This window comes from Podarcis erhardii, assembly GCF_964252035.2.
Source record: "Podarcis erhardii genome assembly, chromosome: 11".
Classification (NCBI taxonomy): Eukaryota; Metazoa; Chordata; class Lepidosauria; order Squamata; family Lacertidae; genus Podarcis; species Podarcis erhardii.
The window spans coordinates 39,767,559-39,793,985 of record NC_138501.1 but is presented as its reverse complement, the minus strand read 5'-3'; the positions used below and the strand labels follow the sequence as shown (position 1 = coordinate 39,793,985).

The 26,427-nt window shown below is 45.0% G+C and overlaps 1 protein-coding gene across 1 annotated transcript in view; it reads right to left on the bottom strand.

Moving 5' to 3' along the window:
- Positions 1-25,423, bottom strand: part of PLCXD3 (phosphatidylinositol specific phospholipase C X domain containing 3) — a 90,515-nt gene extending 65,092 nt beyond the window's left edge. Inside the window, exon 1 of the mRNA XM_081881653.1 lies at positions 25,051-25,423. Within this exon, the coding sequence (XP_081737779.1) occupies positions 25,051-25,153 (103 nt within the window). The 5' untranslated portion in view covers positions 25,154-25,423. The remainder of the gene's footprint in view (positions 1-25,050) is intronic.
- Between the last annotated feature and the right edge of the window lie 1,004 nt (positions 25,424-26,427).

Genomic DNA, 26,427 nt, shown 5'->3' with positions numbered 1-26,427 from the left:
TATTGATCAAAGGGCCACTGCTCCATAATGCAACAGGCACTGCAGTGAAAGGAACATTAGAAAATGTGCTAACGTTATAATCAGGAAAGTTTACACAGTATTTCCCAGGTCTGAATGAATTCTCAAGTCCCCCGCCTCTCTCATGATGCTATTCAGCAAAAAACCCGACAGGCCATAGGGCACTGAATTTCTCCCACTCTTTCCTAATATGGGTAAGGGAGCTATTTGCTTCTGTCCTGAATGGGCAGGGGAGAAATGTCTCCCAAATATCAGGTCATTTCTAGTCTTGACACCTGGCCACCCCCAATAACTCTCCCAATAGTATGTTTTCATTGTGGTAAATTCTAGGATTGGCAATCTCCAGCTTTTAAGTCAATTATTAAGGCCTTTCCTGAGCATACATGTCTCAGCTTTCCATTGCAGGACAACCATCAAGGTCACCCAGATCTTGGCACAGCCTCAAAAAACATTTAGCACAAAGCTCTAATGCAGGTGGAGAGAGCAGCTCTTCTAACACAACCCTTGCAAAGGGTGTTTTGCAAAGAACTTCTCCATGTTGAACAATTTGCATTTGTTTCCCTCTGTTTTCTGAACAATGGGCTAGCAGGAAAATAACCTGGGGCCTCATCCACCACTTTTCTCTATTAGATGATCACATGTTTGCTCATTACTTCAATGTTCCACCACAAATGCACAGCACATTAAAAAAAAAAGTTCACAGTAACGACAGCCAAGCTCCAGGTTCAATCCACTGATCAGAGAATGTCCTCCAAAAATATCTATAAGACATCCATTAAAACTCCATCTGTACTATACATTTAGAGTGGTGTAACACCATTTTCCCCTTCATGGACCACTGCCTTGTCATGTTGAAGGGGCTTGAATAACTCCAAGAAGCTATGAGCTATGCTGTGCAGGGCCACCCAAGATGGACAGGTCATATTCGAGAGTTTAGACTAAATGTGATCCACCTGCAGAAGGAACTGGTAAACAACTCCAGTATTTTGCCAAGAAAACTCCATGGACATAAAAAAGGAGAAGCTTTGAGAAGAAAGTGAGAGCTTCCAAGGTATGCTCTGGTTCATGGGATCATGGAGAGTCGAACACAACTAAGATGACTAAACAACAACAACAACAACACCATTTTAAGCAGTCTGTGATGGCCTGGTACTCGGACTCGGACTCGGAACCAGAGGAGTCTCAGTCTGCACTGGATCCTTTGCCTCAAGCATAATCTGAACCAAGTCTGGGGCCTGATCCTGAAGAGTCCCAGTCTTCAGGACCAGCCGTTAGCCCAACAAAGATCCTGAAGAGTCCCAGTCTTCAGGACCAGCCGTTAGCCCAGTCCCACAGGTTCCCCTCAACAAACACCTGCTGGGCCGAGTCAGGGACCTGACCTTGCCCTGGGTCCAGATGTGGGGAGTACCTTGTTGCCTTCGGCTGGGCCATCACTTACAGCTGCTCCACTACCGGTTGGGCCAGGGGAGGCTGAGGAGGCCCCTGGGTCTAGTAACCCACAGACATCTCCCGAGCTTCAGAGACTAAGGTTTGAGAGAAAGAGAGATCTGAGTACTCGCAGGAGGAGTGCTCGCCTTCAGGCGAAACAGGGAGGTGAGTCGCCGGGGGATCAGGACCAGCCGTTAGCCCAACAAAGATAAAAGGCTGACTGACCCCACCCCAGGTTACGGGAGCAACATTGCTGTATGCCAGATCCTGTACCTGTCCTTGCCTGGTTTCCTCTCTCATGTCTTGCTTTGGCCCTGTCAGACTGACTCCTAGCAGAACCTCCGGATTCTGGACCGGTCCTGGACTGCGTTTCAAGGGTTACCCCCGGGCCTAGCACACAGTCATAGCTTCCCCACAGAGAATCCAGGATACTGTAGTTTGCAAAGGGTGCTTGTAGTTGTTAGGAGACCCATATTTCCCTCACAGGGCTACGATTCCCAGAGCAGTTTAACAATCAGTCCCTCTTCCCAGGGAACTCTTGAGTACTGGAGCTCTGTGAAGGAGTTAGGGGTCTCCGTATCACACACTTAACCCTAAACCTAATCCAACAAACACAGAGAGACAACCACACGCTCACTTCCACCCCAGCAATGAAGTTTGAGAGGTGATCTTAACCCTTCCCAACGTCATTTCCAGGAAGATCAGACTTTGATCATTATGTTTGACACCAATGGAAGGCTTTTTCAAGCCCACTTGTGGTGCAGGATAACATTTTCAGTGGGAGCATGATCTCTGCCCATGAGGAGGCTACAATATCAGAACAAATATTCTGTTGGCTCCAACTGAAGATTTTGTTCAGAGCAAGGAGAAGATACTCTATCTGACCCATAAGTCAGTGGTTCTCCACCCTAGATACAGAAGAAGAGGCCCAGACTGCAAGGCAGCAGAGCTACTGCCCCACCTCAGATCCCCAGAAAGAGATATCCCACTATTCTTACATCTCTCCGCCTGCCAATCTCTTCCAGTCATATATATAAACCCACCTAGTTTAAACATAGCAGGAGCTGAACACACATTCTCAGGAGACAATGGAGAAGTGCGCCTTTGGGGGGTGAAGTCAAACTGCGGGAAGGTTACAGTTCCTGCTGTGGCAGTAGAGACTGATACGGGAGAGACTTGAAGCCATGTTTGCAGGCATCTTTGTAATGCAGAATGCCAACAAGCCTGCTTCCTGTAGAGCACATCCTTGGGGATCCTGCCATCTTCCATTCTGTACACACGACCAAGCCAATGCAGATGTCACTGAGACAGGAGTGTGAACATGCAGGGAATGTGGGCTTGGGAGACCAGATCTTTGCTTGGGACTCTGCCCTGCCATGTGATGCCCCAAATCTTCCTGACGCAGTGCATGTGGAAGGCATCGAGGCATCATTTCTGGCAGTTGTAAGTGGCCCACAACTCTCTACCATGTGCTCAACACGCAAGCCTGGTAGACCTTCATCTTGGTATTGGATGTTAAGCATCACATTGTCCCATACACTTTCTGAGAGGTAAGCCATTGCTGTAGCTGCCTTGCCAATATGCTTGTCTAGCTCAGCATTGATTGAGAGGTTGCTGGTTATGGTGGAACCCAGGTGGACAAAATCATCTGTCACCACATGCGTGTGGTCACCAGTGCTGATGCATGGAGTGCTTGCAATGTCCTGACCCAGGATGTTGGTAAAGTCAAACTCCCCCCCCCCTCAGTGTGCAGGCAATGAGAGCAAAGCCACCAATGTATACTGAAGGCAGAAGCAGGAGGACACAGTCTCAAGCCCTTTTTTTTGCATGCATATGAAGGAACAACTGAATATGGCTTCAGACTATAGTCAGTGGGTTGGAGTATTCTGAACACAGCTGGAGATTTTAGCCCCCAACTATCAGGCTTGTCTCTCCCTCCCTCTCTCATATATATAGTTAGCTAATTATTTGTTTCATAAATCTGCTGTTCACAGTATTTTTTAAAGAGATTCTAGATGTCAGCTTGACATTCGTATCAAGATAATTATGTGCAACATATTATTAATTTTTGGTTTTATGCAAGTTGTACGCTGGTGGTTTCCTTGTGACTGTTATTCAGACTTTTTTTTTTTTTTTTTTACAGATTCATAGCTCTGTTCTTACATCGATTTTACTTTCAGTCCATTGACACCTGCAGCTGCTTCTGATGAAAAGAACTGTTGATACACTAAGCAATCCTTTGTATTAATACATTTTCTTTAGGCACTTGGTTTAGATTCACCACTCTTCTCACTCCTCTTTTTTTCTATTCTTTCTTTTCTGGCTCTCTTCTCACCACTGCCAAATCTGTGACACCAAAACCATATGCTACAGTTATCTCTATCAGGGCCAGAGTCAAGCTCTTCTTGATGTGTGTTACTGGCGCAAGGTCTGTTGGTCAGTGGGAAGGATCTTATTAGCACAGAAACAGAGTGACTGCTTGCATGTGGAAGTTCCCAAGTTCAAAATAATAATAATAATTTATTATTTATACCACGCTCATCTGGCTGGGTTTCCCCAGCCACTCTGCGCGGCTTCCAACCAAATATTAAAAACAATACAGCGTCAGACATTAAAAACCCAAAACAGGGCCACCTTCAGTGGTCTTTTAAATCCCCAACACCTTCAGGTACAGCTGAGAATGTTCCTGGTCTGAACAGTGGTGAAGGAAGGCTCTGCAGCCCCCAGTGCAAGGTGCTGAGGAGTGGGGCAAACCACCCACAGGGGTGGGGCAAACCACCCAGTGGAGCATGTGCGGCGCCGATATGGACAGCGCTTGAGCAGCGCCCATAACGACAGCGTGTGTGCGCCCTAGGCCACCCTACAGTGAGCGTAGCCTTTGGCCAGCCGCCATTTTGTCATCCCCCCTCAGGGTGACACCTGGGGCGGACCGTCCCCCCACTCCACCCTTCCTATGCCCCTGGGTCTGAAGCCATATAGAGCCACTGCCAGATAGTGTTAGGAGCTTCCAACATTCCTAAGCTTTCTGATAAGAATCACAGAATCATAGAATTGTAGAGCTGGAAGGAACCCCAAGGGTCTTCTAGTTCAACACAAACACACCCCACAAAGTGATCCACAAATCTCAGAGGCCATCCAACCTCTGCTTGAAAGCCTCCATGGAAGGAAGATCCACAACCACCCGTGGGAGCCTGTTGCAACGTCAAACAGCTCTTATTCTCAGAAAGTTCTTCCTGATATTCTTCTTGATGTTAAGTCGGAATCTCCTTTCTTGTAAGTTGAAGCCATTGGTTTGAGTCCTATCCTCCAAAGCAGGAGTAAACAAGCTTGTTCCCTCTTCCATGTGACAGCCCTTGAGTTACAGTGGTACCTCGGGTTACAGACACTTCAGGTTACAGACTCTGCTAACCCAGAAATAGTACCTCAGGTTATGAACTTTGCTTCAGGGTGAGAACAGAAATCATGCAGCGGTGGGAGGTCCGATTAGCTAAAGTGGTACCTCAGGTTAAGAACAGTTTCAGGTTAAGAACGGACCTCCAGAACGAATTAAGTTCTTAACCCGAGGTACCACTGTATTTGAAGATGGGTATCATATCTCCTCCGAGTCTCCTCTTTAACAGGTTAAACATACCCACTCCCTCCACTGTTCCTCACAAGGCTTGGTTTCCAGACCCTTGATCATCTTGGTCACCCTGCTCCACACATGTTCCAGCTTGTGACCCACTTTCATCTTTCTATCATGATACTGTACTTATAAAATTATAGTAACATGGTTCCCTTCCATTTATGCATGCCACTTTATAATGCTTCCCTCCTGGTTTGGGAGATTACCTTAACCCCACCAAAGTCAGATGCAAGGGAACTTTCTTATTATAAAGAGGTTTACTCTGTTCTTCTATAGTTTATAAGCCATCCAGGGAATGGTGATGGTCACTGAAGAAGCAGGTATCAGTTTTAGAAATAAACACATTCCTTGAAAGCTTAATACAAATACAAATGGGAGCCATTAGGACAATTGTGTATCTTAGTGGCTTATGAAAAATGTACCCCCAACCCCCCCCCCAAAAAAAAACCTGTAACATTTTATAAAAATATGCATGCACCCTTTGGAATGTTTTCACCTTCAGTAACTCTCTCCCTCCTTGTCTTTGTACACAGTAATATTGATTGAGAGATTGATCACTTGGGGCATGAGCCATAATTTGCAAAACTGTTTTATTAAGTTGAACGTGATAATGATTTATGGACTGTTATGTCATTATGCTGTCTACGTTTGAGAAAATACGAACCTAACGATCAAATAGCTCCTTGGTTCCTTGCCCATGTATGGTTTACCTTAAACCAGCAATGGGCAACCTGTGGCCCACGGGCTGCATGTGGCCTTCACTCAAATTTTATGTGGTCCTTGGCTGACTTTGAAAACTCCTCTGCAGGTGATCTCTGCTCAGACATCTGGAAAGAATGCTCTGTCCCTCCTGCAACAGCCCATTGGATGAGCAGCAGGGGAGAGAAGGAATGGAAAGGAGAGAGGGAGGGAGAGAAAGAGAATGAAAGAGAGCGGGGGAAGGATGCCTTCACCTACTTTGGGCTCTGGTCATTTCCACCATTGTCTTCAACCCCATCCACAATCATCACGAGTCCCCTAACCTACGCCAAAGGAAATTGGGCCACCAACACCAAAATAAAGTTTGCTCACCACTGCTTTGACCATCTCTCCAGGAAGTACATCTTTAGGTTGCAAGCATGGCTGCTGTTCCACTCAAACAATAGACTTATTGTTGCACAATGGAGCTCCCGCTCCTCCTTCACTTTGCAGTCCCTACTCTGTGCACCCTCAAAATCTGCTCCGCTGGATTTAGGGACCCTCCATAGCACATTTCATGGGCATGCAAGTGGAATTCTGCTTGCCCAGCAGGATGCAACCCTCTTGATTTCACCTCCCAAAATGAGCCGTTCTGAATTCCACCCTAGCTTATTGTCCTGTTTTGTGCTTGTGCTGACAGTATGCCGCCACTAAACTCCTCAAATCTCTTGTTCACACAAAAGGTCATCTTGCAAAATGAGAGTTAGATTTATATATACTGTCAAAAGGCAGGAAAATAAAGCCTAGCTTTCCGCCAAGATCCCAAGTTCAGATTCTAGCTCCCCGGTGATTTTGAGCCACAATCAGTTTCTTTTTCCAGCTACACCTTACTTCAGAAAATTGTATTACAGGAATTATTTCGAAAGCTGGAATAGCTCCACTTCCTCCCGATCTCATTTTTAAGAGCAAATTTTGTAATCCAATAAACCTCCTCAACAGGCTCTTCCCTCCCTAGCAACAGCAGCCTCTGTGTGTGTGTCATACATCTCAGCTAATCTACAGATGTAGTGCCACGTATCAAGTGCAGCTTAGTCTGAAATTGACACCATGGAGAGTATTTTACTCTTCCCAGAATGCTTGGAGATAGGCAGTACTGAAGGTTAGGTGGAAGAAAGATTGAACAACCTTTACACAATAAGATGGGGGCACTTCAAGCTGCCATAATGGCCCCTGAGAGCACAAGAGGCAAGCCTGCCTTCTGAAGCTAAGCAGGTCTGCATCTGGACTGGGCTGGATAGAATCATAGAGTTGGAAGAGACCACAAGGGCCATCGAGTCCAACCCCCTGCCAAGCAGGAAACACCATCAGAGCACTCCTGACATATGGTTGTCAAGCCTCTGCTTAAAGACCTCCAAAGAAGGAGACTCCACCACACTCCTTGGCAGCAAATTCCACTGTCAAACAGCTCTTACTGTCAGGAAGTTCTTCCTAATGTTTAGGTGGAATCTTCTTTCTTGTAGTTTGGAACCATTGCTCCGTGTCCGCTTCTCTGGAGCAGCAGAAAACAACCTTTCTCCCTCCTCTATGTGACATCCTTTTATATATTTGAACATGGCTATCATATCACCCCTTAACCTCCTCTTCTCCAGGCTAAACATGCCCAGCTCCCTTAGCCGTTCTTCATAAGGCATCGTTTCCAGGCCTTTGACCATTTTGGTTGCCCTCCTCTGGACACGTTCCAGTTTGTCAGTGTCCTTCTTGAACTGTGGTGCCCAGAACTGGACACAGTACTCCAGGTGAGGTCTGACCAGAGCAGAATACAGTGGCACTATTACTTCCCTTGATCTAGATGCAATACTCCTATTGATGCAGCCCAGAATTGCATTGGCTTTTTTAGCTGCCGCGTCACACTGTTGGCTCATGTCAAGTTTGTGGTCAACCAAGACTCCTAGGTCCTTTTCACATGTACTGCTCTCAAGCCAGGTGTCACCCATCTTGTATTTGTGCCTCTCAATTTTTTTTTGCCCAAGTCCAATACTTTACATTTCTCCCTATTAAAATTCATCTTGTTTGTTTTGGCCCAGTTCTCTAATCTGTCAAGGTCGTTTTGAAGTGTGATCCTGTCCTCTGGGGTGTTAGCCACCCCTCCCAGTTTGGATGGATGAGACACCACAACAGACCCTCCAAGTGTCCCTGTTTTCCAGGGACAGTCCTGGATTACAGAAGCTGTCCGGGTTTCTGATTCATCGGAATCAAAGAACTGTTGGAGGGTATGCCACAATTGCCTGGAAACTCCTAGGCAGCAATTTGAATTCAACAGAAGAAAGGTGGAACATAAAACAAAATAAGTAGGTATAAAACAACTCTCAAGGAACTAGACAATATAATGAACTGGGCTTAGTCTGGATTTGTGGCTATTGTTACTATTTTTTATTTTTTATTAAATTTATCTTCTTCTTCTTCTTCCTTTGGCAATCACTCATAGCTGAGAAAGATTGTCTTCCATCAACATAGTTTTAACAGTGAGTCCGTAAGTGACTGTGGAAGCCAATTATGGATCCACACAGTGGGGACATCGGTTTCTGGGCAGAAGTTGATCACGGTGTGGATTTGCCACACATGCCTTCCTCTTAGCACATTTCTCCCTTGCGTCCTGAGTTCGAGTGTCTTCAAAGTCCATGGCACCTTTGGTGAAGGCTGTTCTCCAACTGGAGCACTCGCAGGCCAGTGTTTCCCAATTGTCAGTATTTATACTACATTTTTTAGGATTATTTTTTTTTAGATTTGCCTTGAGACTGTTTTTAAACCTCTTCTGTTGACCACCAGCATTATGCTTTCCATTTTTAAGTTCGGAATAGAGTAGTTGCTTTGGAAGATGATAATCAGGCATTTGCACAACATGTCCAGTCCAACGAAGTTGATGTTGAAGAATCATTGCTTCAACACTGGTGATCTTTACTTCCCCATACCTGCAGGTCTCAGGGTGGCTCACAAGCTAAGTAATGATTGTGTGTTGGCTGCAGTTTGTAGCTTAGCAGCCACCATTGGTTCTTCAATGAACCTCAACTAAAGGGGTACCTAGAGTGCTGGGTTCCTTATTACTTATATACAACATAAATGCTGGACTCCCAATTTTCCCCAATGCCAACAAGCAAGAATGTCTAACAACAATTTTACAGGAAGCCCTGAGCTCAAACTTTTGAAGCGTCTCCAGGTATGACAAATTCACAGCTGTGCAACTAGACAGCAAAAATGCCCTTTGTAAATTCCTTGACCGTTTAGCCAAGTGGATGTTTTTGGCCGATATATAGTCTTGGCTGCTATGAAAGTCTGTGATGAAATGTAAAAGAGAAAATGGTCTCTACATGGTGCATTTAGAAAATCTTGTAGCTGCAGGAAGAGAGAGAGAAGATGGGGAAAGTTTTCCAGTCAAGACTTAATGGTATATGGGAAATGAATGAAGTAAGAGATATAAAAGAATAATTCCATATATTTTGTCCCCCATAGAACCTATCAATAGCAGTGGGATTTTATTGAAAAGAGTAGTAATGAGAAAGACAATGCAAAACTATATTAATTTGCACTGAAACAACATGCAAATGAAAATGCAGGTTTTTGGTTTGGTTTTGTTGTTGCTTTTTAAAAAAACTTCTTTGAATTTTGTGCTCCAACCAAAAATGTTTGCAAAAGTGGGGGATGTGTGTGGATTTTGTTCTCCAACCAGCCAGTTTCCACCCAAGAATCTGGAGAACTGTAATTTGCTAAGCATGCTGAGAGTTGTTAGGAGACGCCTTTTCCCACCACAGACCTCCTCTGATGATTTCCAGAGTGGTTTAACAATCAATCCTCCTTGCCACGGAGCTCGGGGAGTTGTGGTTCTGTATTGGGAATAGCAATTCAAAACAAACTACAGTTCCCAGGATTCTTTGGGGGGAGCCATGGCCATTAAAGTGGTATAGTACTGCTTTAAAGACATGCTCTTTCCAATTTTTTAACTATTTTAAATTGGTTTTTAATGTCAAGTAACAAAACGTACTCATACAGAGCTTAATACAGAGAAGATAATACAGAAAATAGCAGCCAATGGTTGTACAGTGGTACCTCGGGTTAAGAACTTAATTCGTTCCGGAGGTCCGTTCTTAACCTGAAACTGTTCTTAACCTGAGACACCACTTTAGCTAATGGGGCCTCCCGCTGCCGCTGCGCCACTGGAGCACGATTTCTGTTCTCATCCTGAAGCAAAGTTCTTAACCCGAGGTAATATTTCTGGGTTAGCGGAGTCTGTAACCTGAAGCGTCTGTAACCCGAGGTACCACTGTAGTTTGAGACGTTCCAAGAAAAGCAGTTCCAATGAAAGCGCCTTTCCATAAGGTTCCATGAGTCAATGGAGGGTGAAAATCATGTTAATTGTCTTAAGAAAGTCAACAAAAGGGCATGATATTGCAGTGAGAGCTTCACAGCTGCTGGCCTTTGAACCTGCATGCAGACACCACATGGATGGTGCTCAATCCATTCCAACCTCCTGCTCAGTAGAAGCATCTACAGTATCTCTAACAGATGTCCAACCTCCTGGGGTGGGATTCAACTAAGTTCCTCCTCTGAGTAGACCTAACTTAGTCATGTTCATTAGTTCAAATGGGTCTACTCTGAGTAAAATGCATATCTGACTTCCACTCCTTGTTCTACCTTTACAGGAAGCCCGGGTCTTTTTTCCGGGAGAAATTAAAATCAAGAGCTACACAAGCAACAGGCAGATGTGCTGCTGGCAGATGGATTTGTAAATGTGAGAAGAGCAATTAATCACTCAAGGTTAAGCCACCAAGGTTACTATTATTAAAATCAAGCAGCCATTGAAGTCAGAGAAGTGCCTCCTTGGAAACTGGCTGGGATTGGGTCTGAGACAAGAGACAGACAATAACTTTTAGGAGAGCTGAAAGTAGCACAACAGGGATGTTGTCCCTCATGGCATCTGCAGAAATGTTTCCATTGTCCAACTCGCACATCTGGTCAAAAAGGTTTTCAAACAGTCCTGGGGAACCTCAGGCATCTTTTGTCTGTGGTTTATGAAGTTGGCTTGTTGTGGTAAACCATAACTAGCTTAACAACAGCCTAGAGTTTAGACAGAATGTGAAACTTGGATTAACTGAAAATCGAAGCCTAAGCTTCTGAACTCTTCCTTGTGCCCACACCAAAACTGGAGATAGTAGTAGGAGGCCATGATCCAAAGTAACGTTTAGCATTTATGTCTAAATTGGCCTATAGTGGCTTGCCCAAAGTCATACTGCAAGATTCATGACCGACCAGGAGTTTGAACCCAATTTTTTCCACTCCAAGCCAGTCTCTTCATACCTGCAGTGGCTCTCAGAAATGGAATATTCTAAGGTGCAGAATAGTAGCTGCAATCAGGATAGAGCGAAAGGAGAGAGAAGAGCCCCAGAGGAAGCCCATTTTGAAATTCTCAGTTATTGCATTTGATCTATTTTCTATTCATGCCCGTGCTAAAATAGGAAGAAGTACTTTAGCAAAATTTAAACAGCTGAATGGTATAATTTCTACATGCTTCAATAGCCCCCAAATGGCTAAACAGATGTTCCTAAAACTTTCCAAGAAAAGTTTGATCTTGGCCAAATATAAGCATATAGAAATGTCAGCCTAAGAGGTAATATACACCAGCAATTTGTAGATGCCAAGAGGAGGGCTAGAATTAAAATGTCATTAAGAAAGAGAGAGAAAAAACACACCCGTCATGATGCTAGGATTTTATACAAAGAAAAATATTCCACTGCTATACTAATATGCAGGATAATAAGCCAATAGAAAACAGGTGTTGGAATACACACCACATACAACATTTGCTGCACATTTCAATGCATGTGCAACATTTTCTGTGCATTCCAATGCATGTCTACCCAGAGGTAAATCCCAGTGAGTTCAATGAGACTGACCACTAGGTGTTACAGGAAGAAGGTTAAGAGCCTTCTGGTTCCAGCGTTCTGTCCTCACAGTGGCCAAGCAGATACAATACCTATCTATAGAAAGCCAGGAACACAACAGTGCTCGCCCCACTTGTGATATCCAGCAACTGATATTCAGAATTATACCATCTCTGACAGTAGAGGCAGAACACAGCCATTGGACTAGGAGCCATTGATAGCTGTAGCCTCCATGAACTTGTTTAACCCTCCTTTAAAGCCTGCAAAATTAGTGGCCATTGCTGCCTCCCATTGGGAGTGAAACCATCATTTAACTATGCACTGTGTGGCATAGTCCTTTATTTAGTCTGTCCTGACTCTTCCAACATTCAACTTCCTCAGAGGTCCTGGACTTAGTACAGTGGTACCTTGGTTCTCAAACTTAATTCGTTCCGGAAGTCGGTTCCAAAACCAAAGCATTCCAAAACCAAGGCACGCTTTCCTATAGAAAGTAATGCAAAATGGATTAATCCGTTCCAGACTTTTAAAAACAACCCCTAAAACAGAAATTTAACATGAATTTTACTATCTAATGAGACCACTGATCCATAAAATGAAAGCAATAAACAATGAACAGTACTGCAGTCACACAATCAATCAATCAGTAGCTGAACTGGGTTCCACACAGTCACAAAAACAAACAAAAAAGCTGCAGAAACAAAAACGCAAAATAAATAGCAAAAACAGACATCAGCGTAACACTCAAAATGGAAGTGTGGCACTCCAATCGAAACCATAACACTCAAAATGGAGCATGTTCAGCTTCTGAAAAAAGTTCACAAACCGGAACCCTTACTCCTGGGTTTGCAGCCTTCTGGTTCCAAGTTGTTCAAGTACCAAGGCATTTGAGAACCAAGGTACCACTGTATTATGAAAGAGAGAGAGAGATTTCCTATTAAGTTTCTCCACACAGTGCATCATTTCAAACAACTCTATCATGTCCTCCCTTCCTACCTTAGGCTGCAATCCTATTTACCTGGAAGTAAGCCCATTGAATTTAGTCACACTTGCTTCTGAGAAGCCATGTTTAGATTGCGCTGCTAGTAGTTTGTAAGCAATGATAACGATAATGGAAATGATAATAACCAGATCAAATTTAAGACTGCACACTTACCTGGGAAACTTACTCCACTGACCAATGGGGTTAACTTTCAAGTAAACAAGCACAGACGTGCACTATTAGACATGCTGTATATGCTTAGCATGGGCCGTACCAACTAATTCAGCATCACCAACCAAATATTGCTCTTAAATCTCTAATGTTCCACAAGCTAAGACAGGCTCCAGTGGATTGAGTGGACAAGACCAGTAATGGGTCCAAAGGTCAGGAAGGGCATTTGTGCACATGTTGTAGAGGGACGTGAGGAGCAGATGGGGTTAGTCAACCTGGGGAGGTAGCCCATCTAAGAGATCAGCTGGCTTGTGGGGCATCTTCAGGAGAAGGAGCACGCCTCCTTCTAGCAACTCCTGCAGCCAAGCTGGTGCCAAACGTATTGCTCTGCTTTCATTTGGACCACATCAACAAGGCCAAGGGAGGGGTCTTGTTGTCTGGGCAACCCAGGACCTCCATACACATTGCCCAGGCTTGCATCCCAGAGAGGTCGCTTTGGTGCTGCTAATGCTGCGGTTTGACTTCACCCCTGTAGACGCACGCCAATGTCTCTCGAGACAGATGGATGCCAACAAAACAATTTTCCACATTAAATGTAAGCCTGGACCCTATATTGCCTTTTCCTTTAGGGGCCAGAGGGAGAACAATGCTTCACAGGGGAGGCTATTTTCAGAACTCCCTCAAACCTACTTTCTCTCTCGGAAGACCATTGATTCATCTGGCTCCCCAGGATTTTAAACAAGAGTTTCCCAACCATACCAAGATATCCCAAGGATTGCACCTGAGGCCCTTTGGCCCTTTGGGTTACAGCCCTTCTTGCTAAGATTAATCCATCCAGACAAGCAAGGATCATTCATTCATTCATTCATTGCATACCCTGCCTTTCCTCCCAAAGGAGCCCAGGGGAGGCAAACACATCAGCCATAACACAATCTAAAATGCAATGAAGTGAACAACATTGCAAGACTACAGAGCCAATAAGATTTGGCTATGTCAGAAAGGCAACTGAGAGTGAGGGCACAGTGTCCTGGATCAGCATTGCCTTCACTCCGAATGAGCTCATAAGAATAAGAATATCCACAGGCCACCCTTCAATTTGTGGAGATAGTTATTTATCATGCCATCACTGTGCATGATGATTTACAGAGTAACAGAAGCCAAATATATGTCCCTGCTCTAAAGAGCTTTACAGACTAAATTTAGACACTGAAGAAGAGATTGTAGGAGCAAGACAATGGAGAGAGAAGAATAGTAAGAGATAAGTGCAAGCAAACGTGTTTCTGTCAAGGACCGAGGGCTTTGCAGAAGAGACAGCAGTGGTTCCATGCTGGAATTGCAGGAACATATCTCATGCAGCCTTTTTTCAGAGAAATCTGTGTGACTGATTCATGCTTGTTCAATTTTTGGATTATCATTCTGATGCCCTACCCCCCATATCCCAGACATTCAAGAGGAGTTGCTCAAAACAACACGCAGTTTGAAATGTTATTATGGAGATGCAGCCAGAAAAGAACATAAGGAAAGAATTCCAAAATGCTGTTAATACCATGCAAACAATACTGGGATTTGTGACGACTTCCAAACATGCTTCACATTCTTGAAATCTCTTACACACACACAAAACAACAACAACAACAAGGCTGGGCTGCTATTTGGGGACTAATTGAACATTTCACTGGCATTTCAAGCTGCTCATGAAATTACACACTTATTGGTATGAGAGGATGCATTCAAATAACCTATTATTCACATTGTGTAGCAGTTTTTCATTCTGGTTCATTTTGTTTGCAATAGCAGCAAGGCGAAACCTGCCTGAAAAGCAGCAGTGTGGAGCTGTCCAGCATATGAGTAACATCTATGGCCATTTTGGTTTAGCAAACACATACAGTAATCTTATCCATGGATACAACAATTCTTGAAAAATGTAGCGCATTCCAGAAAGGAAGGCTGCCTTACTTTAAAATGAATTCCACATTCCTGTCCCCGGTCAGCAGTATTTAATGACTGAAAACAGAAAATCCTGCTCACGAGGAAGACCCACTGAACTCAGTAGGCTTAACTCCCAAGTTAACTTATTTGTTTATCTCATATGATTTAATACATCACTTGATTGCAAAAAGAAAAAAAGGACCCAAAATCAGTTTACAAAGAGAATAAAACAATAAAATTATCAGTAAGAACAACTCTTTAAAACAGTCAAAAGACAAAATCAGATTAAAAACATACGCCAACATTCTACATGTCAAGGCAAGCTCGTCTAAACAAAAATGTTTTTATCAGGCACCGAAAAGAGTACAGTGAATGCAATTCCCTGGTGTAAATAGGCAGGGAGTGTAAGTTCTGCCACACTGAAAGATTGATTTCTTACAAATGTAGAATAGGTATTATGAGGACCAGGTGCTGTATCAGTTCCACAGACTGAAGTGGTCAAGTGGGTGGATACAGGAGTAAGATGATCCTGCAGGTAAACATGCCCCAAATTGCTAACTTGGATAGCACCCTGAATGTGTTTTGTTGTGTCAGGCTGCAGTCACAGAGTCCATTCTGAGCTGCACAAGCTGCTCTGCCAGGCCTGCTGCCCCCACTAAGCCCCGGAATAAGCTGACACCTGATATCAACCAACTTGAAGACATTTGTAATCATTTCCACCCTGAAGAAGAAGAAAAAAATGCATCATTTTATTTTAAAAACAATTGATAGTCCAGAAATGCATCCTTGATTCTCATTCTGCCCTGTCCAGGTGGCACCCATGGCAGGACCCTCTGTCTACCCACTCTTGCTACGTTGCTGGTTATCTAGTATAGCAGCACTCGCAGGGCAACAGTTAGGAACCACCTTGCTTTCTGCAAAAGAAGCTAGTGAATGAGGGCCATGGGGGCACTGCCCCACCAACTTCTGCCTACCCTCAGCCAGCGACTCCTGTCTTTTTACTTACGACCATTTCTAGCAAGGGGCACTGCCTGCCACATTCCTCCTCTCCTTAGTTTCGGTGTTGCCCCTTGAAGAACTCAGCTGGGAGGAAGATGGGGTCAAATCCAGAATTTTGGGCTGGGCTGCCATCAGCATGCTGATGACACCCAACTCTGTCTGTTGATGGATGGCCATCCTGACTCGTCCCACAGAGGAACTTATGGTCTTCAAACAAAAACATCTTGAAGGTCCCAGGCCACAGAGAGGTTAGGCTGGCCTCAAACAGAGCCAGGGCTTTTTCGGCTGTGGCTCCGATCTGGGGAACACTCTGTCACAAGAGACTAGGGCCCTGGGGGACTTGACATCTTTCCGCATGGCCTGCAAGACAGAGCTGTTCCACCAGGCCTTTGGCCAGCCTGACTCCCTCCTTTGGCAATCTTCACAGAACTCTAGCCCAATGGTTGCCATCAATTTGATTTGAATTAAGTTTATAATGAAATGATTTTAGAATGTTGTATTATGTTATTGTTGTTAGCCGCCCTGAGCCCAGCTTCGGCTGGGGAGGGTAGGATATAAATAAAATTATTATTATTATTATTATTATTATTATTATTATTATTATTATTAAATCTCTAATCAGTCAGCTCTGAAAGTCATTGACTCTGGGTCCACCTACTGTAGGGCTCTCTGACTTCTGCCCAAGGGGTACCAGCCCCCACTTCTTTGGCATGTTGTCCCCAGCCAATCCAGGATCTGCTTCCTTACCTGCCTGCTTGCCCACTTCCCAATTTTTCTGCATCCTGCTTCCAAGCCCCTTCAAATGGGCATCAGAGCCCTAATCCTGGGCAGGTGACTGGTCCTTGCACTGAATTAACCTTTTGCTGAGGATGTCACCCTGCCCCCATTGCCTCCTTCTGGGTCCAGACTGCCGAGGTTATTGTTTCAGTGATGAGTGTCAAGGCTGATGTCTGATGTATTAACTTTGATATTGAACTCTCTCGAAGAGGATTATCAAGAGCCAATCAAATTATTTTTATTGCACACACACACAAAAAAACTCTCCTAGGAGCTGCAAATCTACTCCTCTCCCGCTCAGCACTTGACATCTGCATCAACTGAATGGGCAATTAAGGTACTGGACATCACAGAAATGGATCCATTAACAGATAATACAGGCAGAAGAAATGGACACGTTGGGGAGAAATAGGCTCTAAGTAGTTCTTATTGGCGTAATCATTGCAACTAGAACATAAAAGTGGAATGAAACATATTCTTTCTTCTTCTTTTGCGGTAAAGTTCGAATTTCAAGTCAAGTGCGATGTCGCAGCAAGAGTATCAGACTAGGGTTAGGGAAGCCCAGGATCAAAACTCCACTCTGCTACAAAGCTCACCATAGGTGAAGAACTGTCTCTCAGCCTGGCCTACCTGGGCTGCTTCATTATGCCAGTCACAAAGCAAACCACACAGGAGCACAGAATAAATTTATTTCATGATAAATCTCATTTCTCAATTGCAAGACTATTATACTTTGGGCGCATCAAAATCACGTTTTGTTACACGTATGGGAATTGTGAAAAGGCGAGATGTGCAGTGCGGCTGGGCTAATTACGAGTCTCCACAACGTCACTAGCAGCAGATCGCCCCTAAAAGCAAACATTAACTCAAGCCACGTGACTCTTTCTCATTCTATGAGCAAAGAACAAGCAAAACATGTAAGCACAGTGAATTATCAGGAAACCAAGTATATCTGATTACCCTAGGAACATCTTCAATATTGAATCAGTCAAGACAAATCCATTAGGAAACTGAAGATAAGTTATTGTATGAATACACACACACACACACACACACACACACACACACACACACAACAACAACAGATGCAGATAACATTCTGAGCTCAAACTCTTGCTATGCCAATATCAAGATCAACATTCTTCCTACTGGGGGTGCAGGGAGAAAACAACAAATTTAAATTCTACCATTGGACCAGACTGATTCATATTTCAATGAAGGTGATAATAACAAGTTATACCAAAAAAAAATCTACCCACAGGCGTAGCTATTTATTTCTGGAGAAAGGCTTACACATAAGAATTGAATGCAGTGTTCCCAATTAATATACAGCACTCACTGACTTCCCCAAAATGGTGCCTTGAAGCAATTTTGAGAAGGGTCACCATGTGAGCAGTGAGTGGGCCTGGCAATCAACTCACCAAGATGGCCTCAGAGAAGAGAAGTAAACACAGACTTGCTATCAGAGCTCTGTCAAGCTATATGGCCACTAGGTGCACCCTTGATGGCAGTGATGTGGAACCTCAGGTCCAAGAGCCAAATGGGACCCTCTGTCTGAACTCTACCCAGGTCCCATGCCCTTCCCAACCCTAAACATTTTTGCCTGTCTGGAATGTGTTTTTGAACTCAGATAACACTTGCATTGCTGGATTCAGGAAAGAAGGGGAATCAATGCACAGAAACTAGCCTACTGAACAACCTTACATTCATATTCAAGGCCCCGCCCACTTTTGCATCTGGCCCCACCCACCACTGGCATGTGGCCCTGAGAATGTTACCCAGAAGGGAATGTGGCCCTCAGGCTGGAAAATGTTCTGCAGCATTGCTCTAGAGCAGGGATTCTCAAACTTGGGTCACCAGCTGTTTTGGGACTACAATACCCATCATCCCTAGCTAAGCAGGACCAGTGGTCAGGGATGGTGGGAATTGTAGTCCCCAAACAGCTGGAGGGCCAAGTCTGGGAAACCCTGCTCTAGCACAAGATAAAAGAATTTGGGGGTACGCTAGTCATATTGTCCACTGCTTCGTTAGCTGCCTTAAAACTGAGTCAGGCCGGCAGCTCATCTAACTTGATAACCTCTGCCTGTGGCTCTCTATCAACATGAGCTACTACAGCAGGGTTTCCCAAACTTGAGTCTCCAGTTGTTTTCAGACTACAGTTCTCATCACTGCTGACCACTGGTTTTGCCAGCTAGGGATGATGGGTGTTGAGGTCCAAAAACGGCTGGAGACCCAAGTTTGGGAAACACTGTACTATGGCATTGGCTCTTATCCAGCCACAAAAATATACACTGCTGCCAAGATTATCCTGCCATGCTTTTAACTGATTAGTGTATTAATTAACCAATTAACCAAGCATCTTAAAAAGCAGAGACATCACCTTGCCAACAAAGGCCAGTATAGTTAAAGCTATGGTTTTCCCAGTAGTGATGTATGGAAGTGAGAGCTGGACCATAAAGGCGGCTGGTGCTTTTGAATTATGGTGCTGGAGGAGACTCTTGAGAGTCCCATGGACTGCAAGAAGATCAAACCTGTCCATTCTTAAGGAAATCAGCCCTGAGTGCTCACTGGAAGGACAGATCCTGAAGCTGAGGCTCCAATACTTTGGCCACCTCATGAGAAGAGAAGACTTCCTGGAAAAGACCCTGATGTTGGGAAAGATGGAGGGCACAAGGAGAAGGGGACGACAGAGGACAAGATGGTTGGACAGTGTTCTCAAAGCTACCAGCATGAGTTTGACCAAACTGCGGGAGGCAGTGGAAGACAGGAGTGCCTGGCGTGCTCTGGTCCATGGAGTCACGAAGAGTCGGACACGACTAAACGACTAAACAACAACAACAAAAGGAGATAGTTGGGAGGATTATGTAATGAGGATGGAGGGCTTGACACTAAGTTGTCGACTGCTAAGTTTGGTCAACTAACCTTTGGTGGTTCCCTCTGGGTTTAAACTCAGGATCCAAACCAAATCAGAATGATATACTTAGCATGTTTGGTCAGACTTAACAAACGAAGGCATTTAGATCTAGGTGCAGAGCAATCCTGTACATTTTTACTCAGAAGTAAGTGCCACTCTGCTCCGTTTGTATATATGTTTCAGCCCCAGCCTAAACAGCCCTGGTGCATTTCTAATTCCCTTTCCTCTCCTTATCGCTCATTTTAATGGCAGGAGTTCCAAGAGTTCTGAGCATTTGGGGATACTAATCCCCTTGCAACTCCTACAACAAAAGAATATTATCTTTTGCCACCTTCCAAGAAAGGGAATTGGAGTGCGTTAATCAATACTGCCAAGGTCATTTCAGATTAAGTGGTGGCAAATAAAATCCTAGTGGCAGGCACTGAAAGAAAAAGAAACTCCCTCTATATTCTAGAAGGTAGAATGGTTGGGATTTAAAGGGGGGTCCCAACATTCTCCGGCAAGATATGGAAAGAAAACCCAATGTCAAAGGCAACATGAGGGAAAACAATCCATTTGCACACGCGCGCGCACACACACACACACACACACCAATCTCTTTCAATTAGATGCCTCTACTTGGAAAAGGTCCATAAAAGAACAACCAAAATGATCTAGTGGGTAGTGCAGCTCCCTCAAGAGAAAAAGTTGCAATGTAAAGAGATTCTTTAGCTGTAGTTCCTACATTTCCAGGGAGTAGGGCTACATGACCCTTCCAACTCTACAATTCTGTGATTCCATGATTTGGGGCTGTTCAGTGTAGGAAAAAAGTAAGAGGGGGTGTTCCAGAGGCACATAAGATTATGCACGGTGCTAAGAAAGCAGATAGGGAAAGGCTTTCACCCATAAGATGGCCGCCAACTTAGATGGCCCTGAAAGAGGACCAGACCAATTCCTGGAGGGCAAGACTATAAATGACTAACAGCCATGATGTTTATGTTCTAAGGACCCCTGACCATTAGGTCCAGTCGTGACTGACTCTGGGGTTGCGGCGCTCATCTCACTTTATTGGCCGAGGGAGCCAGCGTACAGCTTCTGGGTCATGTGGCCAGCATGACTAAGCTGCTTCTGGCGAACCAGAGCTGCACACGGAAACGCTGTTTACCTTCCCGCCGGAGCGGTACCTATTTATCTACTTGCACTTTGACGTGCTTTCGAACTGCTAGGTTGGCAGGAGCTTGGACCAAGCAACGGGAGCTCACCCCGTTGCGGGGATTCAAACCGCCGACCTTATGATTGGCAAGTCCTAGGCTCTGTGGTTTAACCCACAGCGCCACCCGCGTCCCACACATTTTATGTGTTTATGTTCTACCTCTACTGATTTGGGAGGCATTATGCCTCTGAATAGCAGTTGCTGGGAATTGCAAGTGGGGAGGTTGCTGTTGTGCTCAGGTGCTGCTTGAGAGCTTCCCATGGGCACGTGGTTGGTCGATGCAACAAGAGGACCCAGCATGTTCCCAAAGGTTACCTGCCCAAAGTAAGCCCCCCAGAAATTATGGAGCCAGCAGTCAACCTACAGCAGGAAAGGTTGGGGAAATAGGTCCAGAAGAAGAACAAGAAAGCAAACAGCATTTCTCCCATTGCAACAGCAAAGCACAAGTAAGCAATCCCCTGTATTTATTTAATTTTGCTTGATTCGCACGCCCACCCTTATCAATACTAAATCAGATTACCACTTAGCTGCAAAGCGCTTTGTTCCGAAGGCAGATCAAGCCTACATTGCAGCTCTAGGAAACTGCTTTGTACTGAGGACATTGGCTTGTCTTGCTCACTATTGTACTGTACGCAGACTGCCAGAGGCTCTCTAAGGTTTCAGGCACGAACCCAAGACCTTTTGCATGCAGAGCATGCAATCGACCACTGTGCTATGAAGCATCTAGAGCAGGATTAAATGCCATCCACCCACAGATAGCCATCATCTGTTATTGCAAGAGCAGTTTGCGCTGTTCCATAATCTTGGCCCTACACTATGGGTTCTGGCTTCTGCCTTTAAATTGCTCAGTATAACAGGAAAGCTTATCTAACCACAGGCATTCCAACCCACTTCCCATGGCAGATCCGCTCAGCACTCAAGGTGCTTGAAAAACTCAGTTTTTGTGTGTGTGTGTGTGTGTAAAGAGAGCAATAATTGTGTGTTTTTGTTTTTAAATTTAACTAGCCAGATAAACACATCTCCAATCAGCAAGCCATCCACTTTCTATGTCAGAGCAATTAACCTATTTGCATGCATTAGTTTTCAATTAGCATATATTAGATTTCAATTAGCAATTAGCAGAGAATCCATTTCTTTGTACTGCAGAGAATACAAAGGATTTCTCTCTCTCCCTCTCTTTCTCCCCCTCCTCTCCAAAATGTTATTTTGGGCAAGTTATTTTCATATCAGACAATTATGGAAAGAACATATTAGAATATATTTCCCCCCCAAGAAGCTGCCTGATTTTTACCTTTGTTCTGTCTCATGCTGACACCCTAGACACTAGTGCAGCCTTCATGAAACCAGGATGCTCCAGATGTTGTGGTTGCAACTCTGATCAGCTCCAGTCAGCGAGCTGTGCTCACTGGGAACAATGTGAGCTGTAGTCTAAAACATCTGGAGGGCACCAGGTTTGCAAAGGCTGAGCTAGGAGTTCAGAGGCAGACAAATTGATCATTGATTCCTGCAATGATCAGGCACCACCTCTCTCTTGCTCTTGCAAATTCCAAATAACCTTGGCAATCTGCACAGGCGCTCCTTCGCACAGCAGCTTCAACAATATCCCAAAATTAGAAGATATCTTTTGTTCCACAAAGCAACTCCACATTTTCAAGTCGTGTCCTTTGTCCGAGGTCATCCAGAGCCAAGTGGTGTCCCCACAACTGCTTCCTTTGCACACACACCTCGCAATCCCAAGACTACAGGCATTAGGATGCATTTGGCATGTTGGTCTAGCAACATGCACACGGAGCGTTTTCACAAATGTGGCTTAAAGCGCAATCTTCCCTGTAAGCCCAACTGAGTTCAATGGGACTTGGCACATTTACTAGGGAACAAGTTCCACTGAACTCAGTAGGGCTTGCTTCTGAATAGGAATAGGGTTGAATGGTTAAACACATTCCTTGCTTCTCAGTCTGCAATGAAAATATGAAATCTGCCCTGGCTAGAATGCTCATCTGCTTCATCTTGCACAACAAAAGCTTCCAGGTATCCACACGAACAGCATGAAATAAGTTGAAAGGCAATGTAAGTCTTGTGTAGGAAAACAGCACCAATATAGTAAATGACAAGGAGGGTTGTTGTTATTATTATTTTAAAAAGCTTATTATTAATCCCAATAAATAAATTTATTCTGCTTTTCCAGAGAAAGGTACTTTTTCTAAACTGGATTTTTTTGGGAGGTGGGAGAAATCTGTCATGTGTTCTACAGTAGTGGCAGTGGTTGTTTCCTCCAAGGACATCAAAGACTTACACAATTTATCCTCACAATGCTGAGAGGCAAAGTCAAGGCTGAGACAACTTTCTCAATATACACCCTCCGCCCCAGATGAGATGCATGGCTGAGATAAGTTTTGACCCTTCAGTTCTCCCTATTACAACCCCAAGTCTGCCATCCATTACAAACTGTTGACTCTGCAACAGAAGAATAAGGCAGATCATTTTGAAATGTTGCAGTGTGTCAACGGTTCTTGGGTAGATTTCAAATGATAGATGAGTTTCCCACAAAGCAGAGATGGGGAACCTGTGGCTAGATGTTGCTGGACTCCATCTCCCATCATCGCTGCCCATTGGCCATTCTGGCTGGGGCTGATGAGAGCTGAGAATCCAACATCTGTTAGGACTAGGGCTACCCAGCCCATTATAGAGCAAGGCTATCAGCAATGAAGAGTGAGGCACATCAACCCCAACAGACTTCCCTCTACCTGCTGCATGCAAACATCTTGACCCCTGGATCTTAGTTCTTGGTCTTGAACTGTCCATTCTCCGTGGCTCTTTGATGATTGCTCACACATGTACACACACACTCCTACCTACAAGGGTCAGTTCATACATGAACACCCATCACCCTTTCCCTGCAACGCCAGGAAACATATTGTTGCATGCATGCAACGTCAACGATGCAAAAACCACCCAGGCTTAACATTGGTTTCATCTCGCATCACCTGAAAGGTGCAATGCTTTGCTATTTAGGCAGCTCACAAGCTTGGGACCACTAGACATGATGCTGGCCATTCTGTGGATTTGCAGATGAGAACTATCTCAACTATGCAAACAGAGAGGGGTGGGATGGGGCCAGGCAGGCATGCCAGTAAGGTTTAGAGCTAGGAACTGGTGAGACCCAAATTCAAACTCCCACTCAGCCATGAACCTCACTGGCTGAATTTGGGCCAGCTGCTGTGTCTCAGCCTAATCTACCTCACAGGGTTGTTTGTGAGGACAAAACAGGGGGAGGTAGAACCTTGAGCTCCTTAGAGAAAAGTCAAATAAAAAATAAAATGTAGTAACAAGCATGTGTGCCCGATTTTAACAGCAAGAGGTTGGTGGTGCCAAATATCTAAACTGACCCTTGCTTGTCACTCATCAAGATGCAGCAGTCAGAGGCAGAGAATGAAGAGAAGGGCATGCATGTTTGAACCAAGCCAGATAGATCTGCCACATGTATTAGATCATGGAAACGCATGATCTATGGGACACACATCAAGGTGCCATTGAGCTTCTAACAGAAGGTGGAATGGAAGAGGGACAGAGAATAGAATGAAATGGTTTCATTAGTCTGAACTTTTGTCCCTCCTTTTCTTGGAACTAGAGATTCATTTTTAGAGACTTGAGGAGAATATTAAGAACCTGGATGCCAGGCAGTGGGGGAATTATCTAAAGCCATAAGCCTTCCAATGCAAGTCAAACACAGATCTTCTGGCCACAGAGGCAGGTGGAGAAGGTGAGGATTTTTAGTATTACACACACATTTCCAGAGGGCGAATTCCTTGTTGCAGTAACACTTTATATGCCTGTGGCACCCTAAGCAAAAGCCAATTTTATTGCGGCATAAGCTTTCTGGGACTCCAATCCACTTTCTTCCCATATGCCATATATATTATATACGGTCTCCAGCCTATGAAAGATTATGCCTCGGCAAGGCTGCAACCCCTAACCACACTTACTAGGGAGTAAGTCCCGTTGGCCACAATGGAACTTACTCCTGAGTAAACAATGTACGAGATGGCGTTGCAAATGCGCTCGCCTTCAAGGAGCCACGAGAGTCTTTGTTGTTTGCTTGGTGCAACGCGACTGATACCAGCTACCCTTCTGGGCAAGCATGTGCACAGATGCGCACGCAATACGCACACACACATGAAACGCCCAGGGGCTCACATACAAGCCAGTTTCTCCCAGCCCTCCATCACACACGCCAGCCATTCCCCAGAAGAAAAGCCATTATCTCCCTGCAGGCGAAGCAAAGAGATTCTCTGGCAATGTCACCTTTCCCATGTCTGGTTGAAGCCCAAGAGCTCATCCACATTTTATAAAGGACTTTTGAGGCAAAACCAACCAGTCCTCCCCAAATCCCAACCTCGAGTCGCCTACCTGGGATCGCCAGATTCGTCAGGGGCACGCTGTGGATGCTCTCGGGCAAACTTGCCATCCAGTCCGCGAATTTCAGCTCCAGCTTGCCTTGCGACGAAGCCATGCTTGCAGGTCGGAGAGGGGCGCAAAAACGCACTCGCTCACTCAACCCCGCAAGCTGCGGCTGCGGCTGCGGCTACTCTCTGGTCTCAGCCGGCGGCGGCAGCGGTACCAAGAACAGCGACCTCCTCCTCCTTCTCCTCCACCTGACTCCCTGAATCCCAGACTGTTCGCTCTTCTCCAGCCTCCGCTACGCTCGGGAGTTTACGCGCCACGCTGCGCCACACCCACCCGATGATGGCGCAGGCACAGGCGAATTCGAATCGGGCTGCGCGCAACAAGAGTAACAAGCCGCGGGCTAGCGCGCTACTGCTGCTAAGCGCTCTCTCTCTCTCTACTCCAGTCAGCCTGTTTCCCTGCCACCCCCACCCCCCACCCCCGGGCCAAATCACAGCCCCGGAGTGGGAATTCCAACAAGATCATTAAGAAAGGTTGGAGGACATCTATCTCAACCCCCTTTTCTCAGCGAGGGGACTGATGTGCAGTGCAACTCCCATCTCCCTGACGTGACATTTATTTCTAGCCCGCTTAATATGTATATTAAAAAATCCATGTGGCTTAGTATTTAATGGAGGATAAATCTATCAGCAGCTACTAGCCACAGTGGCTATGCAGCCTGTGTGCCTTTGAATACCCCATGTTGGGAGCTGCTGGTGGGAAGAGTGATTTTGTGCTCAGGTCCTGCTCATGGGCTTCCCTTGGGCATCTGTGAGCTTCATGGCTGAGCTAGACGACTGATGGCAGCAGATAGTCACAAATGTGTGACACAATTGTTTCAGCATCTGCATTAACTTCCCAGCTATGACTGAGACAGGTCTAAGGTCCTTGCCCTCAGCAACTCAGGTAAAAGATACCTTAGGGACCTCCTGAACCTCCTGAACCAACTGAATCACTGAGATCATCTGTAGGAGCATCTCTGGTTGTCCCCTGAGTTGGCAATACTCATCTGACATCAACACAAGACTGAGCCTTCAGCGACTATAAATACACAAGAAGAGTCCTGCTGAGTCGGGCCAAATGCCCATCTAGTCCAAGGTCCTGTTCTCAGAACCAGGTGCCTCTGAGAATCCCACAAGCAGAATTACCATGCAATCACATTCTCCCCTCTTGTGATCCCCTGATATTCAGAGTATACGGTCTTCAATAATGGAGGAAGGACATATCCATTGCAGCTAGTAGCTACTGATAGCCTTATCCTTCATGAATTTGTCACTCCAGTTCCATAGTTTAACTAAGTGCTGCTTGATGAAGTACTTTCTTTTGCCTGTTCTGAGTCTT